Below are 11,275 nucleotides of genomic sequence, written 5' to 3'. Positions count from 1 at the left end.
TCTCTCTCTCTCTCTCTCTCTCTTTCTCTCTCTCTACCTCTTCCTCTTTCTCTCTCTCTTTCTCTCTCTCCTCTCTCATGAAAACAAACAGCACCACCAAGAGGCCACATTTGATCTACAACTGATCCAGTTTCTTTCTTTGATGTCTTTTTCCCTTCGTGATTTGAAATCCTGAAATAAACAAGTCTTAACACTTGATATTTGAAAAAGGCCTCACTATTTTTTTAGGACTTCTTGTTTTAATTCATGTTATGAAGACATGGACACAGTCTTGTCCAATGAAGCTGTGACATGAGCCAGGTAAATTAAACCTGGAGGATTTCTGTTTAGTAAACCAAGGCAGTCGAATCAGTGTTGCATAATAGCACAACAGTCTTCGGCTTTAGAAACTTCAGTACAGAAGATATGTGTGGTGTGTGTGTATGTGTGTGTGTGTATTAGAGAAGAAAAACAAGCTTTGTGATTTTTTTAAAGATAAGATACAGAAATGAAATAACCAGGAACAAATGTTGAACAATATCTTTAGACTGAGAGGAAGGCCAAGATAACAGATAATTTACTGATAATTTTTTGAGGTAAAAATTTAAAAAAATACAGATTAATACAGATTACTGCTATTAAGTATCGCATACATTTGATGATTTTCAGGGGTTTGTTTTGATAACAGAGCACTAGGAGTCAATATTCTAAACCAGTCATTCTGAAACCTGAGTGGTTTTGGTTCCCCACCATCAACCACTTTCCAGGAGCAACCTCCTTGCCACTAGGAACACACTCCTGACATCTAGTGGCCAGAGAGCAGAAGTGCCACAGCCACCTTGTGTTGCACAGCTCTCCACAACAAAGGATGCTCATTCCAAAATGCCATAAGTGCAAGGTACACAGGTGTGCCCTAGAATCAGAAGAAAATATTCATAGACCTCCCCTTTGTCTAACTAACTGCATCCAAACGAGTTTTCAAGGTAAGCAGGAAAGGCATGTAATTTTACACAACAGGAGGAAAAATTTGCATCTCCACGGACACATATGACTGTGCGTTTGTGTGCATGCAGAAAAAAATAAGAAGGAAAGATAGAGGTTAAAAATATATATCACAGAAATAAAACCACTAATAACATATCTAAAAGGAAAATGAAGGAAAAAGAAATCAAAGGTAAGGAAACTGAATTCTCTGTAGCCCATGGCATAAAATAACACAGTAATGTAGTTTAGCACTGTGGTTTCTGATCCTTCCTCCTATCACAAACACCTAAAAGTATTTAAAATACCCCAGCAATCCTCACTCCATGGCTTTTATTAGATTCTACCATGTGTGGGTTTTTAAAAGCTTTTGGTAAGCTGATATGGTTTGAGGGGAAGTTGATTTTTAAGCTGATATCTCTAATAATCAGTTTTAAAAGATTTGTTTCATTTTTATTTATGCGTATGTTTGGGGAGAGTAGTGTATATGTGCATATGAGTTTAATGCTCATAGAGCCCCAAGGAGGTCCTCTGGAGTCAGAGTTACAAGCAGTCGTGAGCCTTCACGTGGGTGCTGGGATCTGAACATGAGTCCTCTGGAAGAGCAGTAAGCCTTCTTCACTACCAAGCCATCTCTCCAGTCCCACATCTGGACTCCTTTCTTGTTTTCTACTCCCTCCGAGAGTTATTTAGCCCGAATTCTTTATTGCTGTCTCTGTGCTTGGTAAGCCAAGATTTCTGATTGGAGCTCAAGATTCCTATACCCACCTGCTTACAGATGTTTTCATTTGTGTGGCATCTGAGAGTTCACAAGCTTGGGAAACACCCTCTTCCCTTGTTCATTCTCTGTCAATGACTGGTCTATCCAAATGTAAGATTCTTAACCTATTCTCTGTCTCACACTTCCTCAGCTGTCTTCAAGTGGGCTCAGGAGGCTTTAAATACAGTCTGTATGGTGTAGGAATAGAAGGATAGCTGAAGCAGGTGACTCTGAGATGACTCAGTCTTAAGGACCCTCATCCAGGCAGAACCTCCATTCTGAGCAGTTACCTACTGCTCTTCCACTGGGACCAAAACTTCTTATAACATATGGAAATCCTCTCTACCAATACCAAGGCTTTCTGCTTTACATTTTTAATTAATCACACTGCATTAACTATATAAGTTTATTAATATAAATTTTAATATTACCATATCAACCTCATTTGGTTAGTACAAACCTGATAAGTCTTCCCCACCCATTTTCTTTTAAAATACCATTTATATAACCTATTATTTTTACAACCATCTTTTCCAATCTCATTTTCTTTTATGTTTTCCTTGATCTTCTTTTTTTTCCTAATTGTCTGGCAATCACTACAATGTAAAGCTTGGTCCTATCATATAATCGAGATTAGTATTTTACCAAAAGTCAGTCCGACTGTCTTATTGTGTGCTTTCCTTTCGCATGTGTAGAGGACAGAGGTCCACACTGGCTGTTTTCCTCAATCACTCTCCACTTTACCGTGAATGCCTCTGTGTTTGTGTGTACACACACATATGTGGTTGAACATGGAGAGTGGGTGTACAACTATGTGTAGGTTTTGTGTGAATGCTACTTTTCAATTCCTGTGAGAGAGTAGCAATGAATATCATTTCCTGGGTTAAGGATGACCTTCAACATGTGATGCTCCTGCCTTAACCTATTGAGTTCTAGAGTTACAGGTGTTCAATACCACACCAGGCATGAAGTGCTTGGAGGTCAGAGGTCAGCATTGGGTGTTTGTCTAGATTGCTCTCTCCTGGTCTCCCATGACATCTGGGGCTCATCAATTTGGCTAGACTGGCCAGACAGCAGCCTCTGGATCTCCTGCCACAATATACACTCCTCAGCTGTGGGGTTATAGCTTTTATCATGGTTACTGGGTCACAGGAATTCACATTTGCGTACAAGTGCTTTATCCACAAGTACGTCTCCCTTCCACTCCTTTTTAGCTTCACAAAGGAAGGTAATGGAGACTGATAAAATGTGGACATCCATTACTCACCCATTCTCAGCAGCACTCACGACATAAGGTTGTTTGGAGAAGTCTCTTGCTCTTGCCAAACACGTCACGGAAGCCGAATGACCAAAAAGAAGTTCTTTAGCTGAAATCTAAAAATGTTGAAAGTCAGGTTTTTTTTTTAACAACTCTAAACTTTCAGGAATCACAATAATGAATGATAGCAACAAATATTTGCATATTCTAATTAGGAAAATTTTTAGTCTAAGATGATTTATGTGAGCAAGTTTCAGGTGAGCTGATACACACAGCACATCAACATCCACAGACTAGGAAACCCGGAGATGAAAGGGATGTGCTGTCCTCAGTCTTTCATTTTATTTGGGTTTCATCATGAAACTTCAGACTAACAGACTACTTCCTCAACATTTCAGTTTCGAATACATATAAGTCAGTGAGGGTGCTTCTCATGTCCAGAAATACCCCCATGACCTCAGCTTGTGGGGGCAAGGATTTCATGTGGCGTGTGATAGTGAATGCCTGTAACTCCAGTACTTGCTAGGCTAAGTCAGGAGGATCACACACTGGAGGTCACCTCCAGTCCAGGAATGACACACATTGGTTCTCCCAGGCAACCTGAAAAGTAGCATTCTCACCCAAACCTTTGCCCATTTGTAACAGTTTCACTCAGGATTATTAAAAATGAGAATGCAACCAAGCTGCCCCTCAGTAAACAACAGAACAGTAGGCAAACCATGGGATCTCAGCTGACTCTGAAAGAAATGAGCAGCTAAGCTGAACAGACAGACAGAGATCCGTGTGTACTGCTTAGGTGAAAGAAGCCATCCTGAAAAAACCACTGCTGTGTGACTCCAACTCTGTGACCTTTGAGTCAAGATAGAACTAGGGAAGTAAAAACATTAGTGCTCATGTAGGGTTCTGGAAAGCAGGAGACCATAGGGCACAAGGGACTTCTAGAACAATGAAATAATTCTGTATCACATGACAAATTGTGGACCAATGCCGGTTCCCAAAAACCGATAGAATGTCCATCCAGGGGTGCTAAGAAAGAATTAACTATAGTATGAGTCAGTAACCACAAGGTCTCAATTCATTCAGTTCAGTAACCTTTAGTATACCACTTCAGGGTGACATGGTATCATGGTTAGTGTTAGTCATTAACTAGACACAAATCTAAAGTCACCTGGGAAGAGGGAAGCTCAACTGAAGACTGGCATCAATCAGGTTGACTTGTAGGACAAGTCTGAAGAATATTGTTTTGATAGGTGATTGAGGTAGTAGGGCCCAATCCACTGAGGGTGGTATTATCCCAAGGCAGGTGGGCCTGGGCTATATGAGCAAGCGGGTAGCAAGCCATGGGAAGCAAGCTAGTACACAGTGTTCCTTCATAGCCTCTGATTGAGTTCCTGCCCCAGCTGTCCCCAGTAATGAACTATTATCTGGAAGTATAAGCTAAATAATCACTTTCCTTCCCTAAGTTGTCATTGGTCATGTGACTTGTTACAACAACAGAATCCCACTAGGACACACAGTGATGGTGGCAGACCTTGTGTGAGGAATAAGGAACTCTGTACCTTCTAGTCAGGTACCTTCAATAGATGTGACCTTGTCCTGATAAGGAATTCTACTTTAGCTGCCAACTTTAAACTACTTTTAAAAATAAAGTACTGAACTTTTTAAATACCTAATTTGACTCTCTCCCTCAAAAATAATAAAATGAAATTTTTAATACAAGAAAACCAACCATTTGCTTATTTACAATATCAATGTTTCTCTTTCCTATGAGCATTTTGAAAGTGTAGCCCTAAGTGCTTACTCTTTTATCGTCTCATGTATGAAATAAAAGGTATATTCCTACTTTGTGAAAAAAAAGATTCTGAAAATAAAAACTATAGAGTAGAACACACAGGGGTTCAGCAGTTAAGAGTCCTTGTAAAGGATCTGAATGTGTCTCCCAGCACCTACATGGGCTCAGACCCACTTGTTACTGAAGCTTCAGAGGACCATGCATTCTCTAATGGCCTCTACTGCCACCTGCACTCATGTGTGCATACTCAAGAAATATATACATACATAGACACAATATACACACATGAAAATATTTCAAAATAAAAACAATTTTCTAAAGAAAATGTATAATTCCTTCTTAAATGATAAATAAACATAGTGGATTCACAAATAATCTGAAAAATGTCTTGTGGATAATAAAACATCTATATTCTACATGGATCGATCAATGCTCACCATTTTTTGTCCAAACTATGTAACATTTACATAAGCTGGTAACCAAAGATTCCTATCTAATATAATGGTTCACTTTATATCTATCACAATCATAATTATTTTAAAAGATGTCTTGTCATACTAAAATTGTCATGCTAAAAAGGTCTTCTAGTTTATTAATATCACTTAATAAATTCTAGCTTTACATTGCTTTTGAAAAAATTCAGAAGGTTACAACTCAGAAAACAATACAAGCTTGTTCCTAGACAGCATACTGAGGGAGTATGATCATATGACTGTCAACACTTTCCAACAGATTAAAAATCACATCAATTCCATGTATACCACAAACACATCTATCCCCCAGAAAAAATCCACAGAAGAGCAAACATCGGAAGAGAACTCCATGGCTTTTCTGAGATGGTTTGAATGAGATGGTCTTCATCAGCACATATGCTTGAAGGTTTGATCCTCAGTTGGAAGCTCTATTTAGAATGGATTAGGTGGTGTGGCCTTGGGAGAGGCGTGTTGCTGAGGGGTGGGCTTTGAGCCTTGCTTCCTGCTTGTGGATTACTCAGACATAAGCTCTTAGCTATTGCTCCAGTGGCATGCCTGCCTGCTTACTGCTATGCTCCCTGTCATGATGACCATGGACTAACAAAATAAGCCTTGCACTGAAAGATAAATTCTCAGTAGTACTATTTGTATGAGGAACACAAGCAGTCAAAATAGTCATAAAGTAGCATATTTGTTCTACTCAATATTTTATTCTCATGGTGAACATCTAGAACAAAAGGCTCATCCAACCCCAGCCCAGCTCATTCCAGAGGCTCCCCTTGCCCAGATGATTCATAGAACCCTTTCCTGGTCATCAAAACATCTCCATGGCCAAAGCTTATCTCTTCTTGCTCATCTCTCTTTCTCCATAGCTCTTACCAGGATCCAGCCTCAGAGCTGGGGTCTCTCCACTTTCCTGCAGGTGCAGGGCATTGCCGTAAATAAAATGAGCTGCTTCTCCAACCTTGATGATGTGAGTTTCATTCCTGATCTGTAATGCTGAGTTCTTCAATACTGGTATGACAGGCTTTTGGTTGGGATATCCTTTGTTCTAGGTGGTCATATGCACTTTAAGACGTTAACAGGAACTACTAAGTGCCAGTGGTATCTCCCTGATTCCAATTTTGACGACCAAGTGTCTGAAAATATCACCAAATGTCCTTTATGAGGAAAGCTAGCTTCCTGTTAAGAACTATTGCTCTAACACCAAGAAGATAACTTGTCCTAAAGAAAGACTATAGGGCTAACTATTGTCTACTTAGGCTCATAACAGGGTGGCATAATTAGCCAAGTCCTGTCTCTCTTACACTGCAACTTCCTGGGACACCAACACAGATGTCTTCCTTCAAGTAAGAACTCAACCAAGCTAACTGTTAATATACACTCAGAGTGCTTGGTGACCAAATACTAAATGGATATCAGAAATCTACCGAAAAAGTAGGATAGTAGGAATTCAAATTTCTTAAGCTTATAGTGAGCTAGGATTGCTAGGCAGCAGTTTCTGCTGGAAAGTAATATAATAAAAAAGGTTTTAAAAGATTAGCAAGAGATTTTTAGGGCATTTAGGACACCAAGTTTAAATGACAATAGAGAAAATACATTTTTGTATTTATATGACCACCGATTTTGAAGCATATTTACTGCAGTGCTAACCACCCCCTCCAAAAGTGTTCATAAACATTGAGCTGAACTGCTCTGCTCTGCAGCTCTCGGCATTCCTACAGTAGAAGTGTTCAGTGACAGGAAGCATTAATTAATTACACTATAAAATAGAATTACAATTAATTGTTAATTTAGGTTTAAAAGTGACAGACTTTAAAGGCTAAAAATAGTTTTGATCTTTAAAAGGCTTCTTAATGAGGGCAGTACACTTTAAGTACATCATTAGTTTAATTGTTCAAATTGGGTCTAGAGACTGCTAGAGTTAAGCAAATATCTATTCCAATATGTTAAATGTTTATGACTTGGGACAGAAACAATTAATTGCTAATCGATGGGTCCAATACTAGGTGAGGCCAGGTTCTGAAGTCAGAGGATGACAACAGTAAATTGAATGTAGAGGTTTTGATGTGCTCTGTAAAAAAGCGTCGCAAAGCAGAGACTCCAAAGAATAGCAAGAAGGCTAACCCAACAGAAATGTCCAGATAATTAAGATTTTACTCATTTAGTTAATAGTGGCTTTCAGGAGTGCCTTTTGTTTATTTTAATGGGCCATTATTCCTTAGAACTATACTTAAACATCTATAGCTCATTTACTCGCACATATAATTCAGAATAGAAAATAGTAAAACTCAGTGCCGCTTAAAGGTGATAATACTTAGCTGGCAGCTGAGATTATTAACACTACTCATAATTTTCATATAACATCTTGATCTGTTCTATAATGAATGCCTTTCCCACCACCCTGCAGGGTTTCTACGATTACTGTAGGTCTGAGAAGCAGAGTGGACACTTTTGCAGGGCGGTGGTGGCGCACGCCTTTAATCCCAGCACTTGGGAGGCAGAGGCAGGCGGATTTCTGAGTTTGAGGCCAGCCTGGTCTACAGAGTGAGTTCCAGGACAGCCAGGGCTATACAGAGAAACCCTGCCTCAAAAAAAAACAAAACAACAATAAAAAAACCCAAAACAACAACAACAACAAAAAAAGCAGAGTGGACACTTTTAATACCTGTGACGTTACATACCTTCAGTTCAGGTGAGAGACTCCAGAGGCAGAGCTGACCCTCCTGACTTCCAGTCACTATGGTTTGCTGGTCATCTGTGATCATGATAGCTGTGATGCTGTGAGGAGGGGCTTTTCTTCCCCAGAGGGCCACAGCCTGCAGAGCACTCCTCATGTTGGATGAATCCCGGATACAGAGAAACTGAGAAAAAAAAATGTATGTGGTTATCGTCCTTAAAATTGGGGAAATTCACATCTGTAATTCCAGCAATGGAAAGCTGAGGAAGGGGTTTTGACACAAGGTCAAGGTTGGCTTCTGCTATATAATGAGTTTCAGATCAACTGTATTTGAGTACCTGTGATGGAAGTCACTGTGGCCATTTCTTGCAAAGCCAGATACATATTTGCTCCATGACCCAGCCATTCCACTCTGTCTTATTCAACAGGAGTGAAAAAGTGTGTGTTTATAGGAAGATTGCTGTGTACAACTTTACTCACAATAGCTAAAAGCTATAAACAAGCCAAATGCCAATGAATAGGTAACCAGATAAATAAGCAGAGACATATCTACACAATGGGATACTATTTCTCAACCAAATAAATGGCTCATTGACCCATGCTACATGAATCCCAAACCAGTTATTTGAAAATATCAGGTACCTAAAAAGAACAATGTTATCTGATCCTCTGGGTAAAATACTAGAAAGTTCATATTAATAGATAGTAACTAAAAGCAGAGAGCAGGACAGTGAAGCCGTGCAGACAGGAAGTAGCAAAAGGAGAGTGTGAGGACCCACAGGGAATCATGGAGAGATTTTTTTTCTAATTTAAGATATATTGGTACATGCCTTTAATCTCAACACTTGGGAGGCAGAGGCAGGTGGATTTCTGAGCTCAAGGCCAGCCTGGTCTACAGAGTGACTTCCAGGACAGTCAGGGCTATACATAGAAACCCTGTCTCAAAAAAAAAAAAAAAACAAAAAAAGATATATTTTATTTGTAATTATATATATTCATGCATATCTGTGCAGCACATGAGTACAGTGTCTCTGTGGCCAGAAGAGGGTGCTGAATTCCTTGGAGCAAAAGCTACAGGTGGCTGTGAACTTTCTGATAGGGGAGTTGGGAACTAATCTCTGATCCTCTCTCTGCAAGAGCAGTGTGGTATCTTAAACTGATGAATAATCTCTGCAGGCCCCAAATGTTGACAGCTTTGAGGGTGGTGAACATGTTCATTGTCTGAACTCTTGTGGAGGGTTTATAAGTATGTACATAAAAACAAAACTTATACTTTAATGTATATATTTACTGCATATTTCTTAAAGTATTTTGCATGACCATTATAGTTCATTAATGTTGGATTTTGTTTTCTTTGGGGGAGCATTCTAGAAGATACTGTAACAAACCAAGTTTGAACAGAATTCTTAAAGAATCATAACTATAATCATAAATTCATAATAAAAAGTTATAATACAGCCATGAAAATAATAAGCCGTGAGCAATAAGGGTGCTTGGAGACTAAAAATAAGTTCTAAAATTTACCACAAAAAAAAACAAATAAACTGTTAGAAATTATTAAATTGACAAAGATATTAAAACCTAAAAAAACAAACAAAACAAACAAAAACAAATAGATATAGCCATGTCTATGACACAAATTTACAATCCAAAAAACTTGAGAACCTGAGGCAGGAGGACACTAGTTAAAGCCCAGCCTGGACTACTCAATTCATACTCTCTCCTCTCTCCCCCTCCCCCTTCCTTACCCTTTCCCCTCTCCTCCCCCCCTCTCATATCTCCTCCCCTCCCCCTTCCCCCTCAAAAATTTAAAGTTTGGGGATCCAGCTCACTAGTAAAGAGCTTGCATTGTATCCATAGCTGCAATAAGTACAAACAACTGGAGAACTGACCCAATGAACTTGACTGCAGTATATCATGAGAAATTGTCTTGACTGTTGATTGATTGGTGTGGGAGGCGCTCAGCCTGCTGTGGGCAGTACTACTTCTGGACAGGTGGTTCTGAGTTATATATGAGATTAGACTGAGCAAGCCTTTGAGGTGAAGTCAGAGGGAGCAAGCCATGGGGAGCAGAATAGCTCACTCCTGTCTCTGCTCCCATTGGAGTTCTTGTTCTGGCTTCCCTCAAGTGATGAGTTCTATGACAGATAAACCCTTGCTTCCTCAGATTGCTCTTGATCATGGTCTCTATTACAACAACATAAAGCAAAGCAGGACTAGCATAGTAACAAGGATGAATGTTGACTGACACACTAGAGGGAAACAAAAAAAGTGAGATAATAGCATAAATGAGGAAGTAGATCCCTGTTAACTCACTCTGAAAGAAAGGATACTGATGAAATCTTCTTAAGGCCGGAATTATGATAGTATATGGAAAGAAACAACCACGTGTTATATCAAAAAGAAAGAAATGCATTGATCAAATAGAAAAAAAAAAGCTCATGAGCAAAGAAATAGCATAGGAAAGAGAAAATGCTAAATTAAATTTAAATTCACATTTAAACATCCCAGAAACTACAGTAAAAGTACACAGAAGAGGTGTCCTGAGCAGACTTGGGCATAAGCTCTGCAGCCAGTCCCACAATACCCAGAGGAAGCTCCACTCCCAGGCTCTCTAACACACCCAGGATCAGAGGTGAGGAGGACCCAACATCTGTCCGAATACCAGGAGTAACTGGGACCAGCAGGACCCAGGCACACAGGAGTTCTGCCAGCCCAGTGGCTCAGGTTCCTTCCAGTCTGTCTGGACTGGTGCCCTGAGCAGACCTTGGGCTCATACTCTGCATCCAGTCCCAAAACACCCAGAGGAAGCTGCACTCCCAGGTGCTCTAACAAGCCCAAGATCACAGGATTCCAGAATCACAGGATCCCAGAGACAGCTTGACTCTGAGGAGTTCTGACACAACCAGGATCACAGGAAGGATAGGCTCCACTAAGATTTAGCAAGGGCAGATAGCACTAGAGATAACCAGATTGTGGGGGGTGGGGGTGGGGAGGGAGGCAAGCATAAAAGAATTAACAACATAAACCAAGGTTTCCTGGCATCATCAGAACCCAATTCTCCCACCATAGCAAATCCCAGACACACTATCACACTGGAAAAGCAAGATTCAGATCAAAAATCACTTCTCATGATGATGATACAGGGCTTTAAAAAAGACATAAATAGCACCCTCAAAGAAATACAGTAGAACACAGGTAAACAGCTAGAAGCCCTTAAAGAGGAAACACAAAAATCCCTTAAAGAACTATAGGAAAACACAATCAAACAGGTGAAGGAAACAAACAAAACCATCCAGAATCTAAAAATGGAAATATAAACAATAAAGAAATCAGAAAGAGAGACAACCCT

At 39.8% G+C, this 11,275-nt stretch overlaps 1 protein-coding gene across 1 annotated transcript in view; it reads right to left on the bottom strand.

The window, feature by feature from the left end:
• Positions 1 to 11,275, bottom strand: part of Wdr72 (WD repeat domain 72) — a 179,361-nt gene that overhangs the window by 147,934 nt on the left and 20,152 nt on the right. Inside the window, exons 2-3 of the mRNA XM_031343895.1 lie at positions 7,928 to 8,107; positions 2,988 to 3,094 (exon numbers count right to left, since the gene is read on the bottom strand). Of these exons, the coding sequence (XP_031199755.1) occupies positions 2,988 to 3,094; positions 7,928 to 8,080 (260 nt within the window). The 5' untranslated portion in view covers positions 8,081 to 8,107. The remainder of the gene's footprint in view (positions 1 to 2,987; positions 3,095 to 7,927; positions 8,108 to 11,275) is intronic.

Source organism: Mastomys coucha, unplaced genomic scaffold (genome assembly GCF_008632895.1).
Source record: "Mastomys coucha isolate ucsf_1 unplaced genomic scaffold, UCSF_Mcou_1 pScaffold23, whole genome shotgun sequence".
In the NCBI taxonomy this organism is placed as follows: domain Eukaryota; kingdom Metazoa; phylum Chordata; class Mammalia; order Rodentia; family Muridae; genus Mastomys; species Mastomys coucha.
Note: the sequence above shows the minus strand (reverse complement) of the source record. Positions and strands in the feature narration are given on the sequence as shown.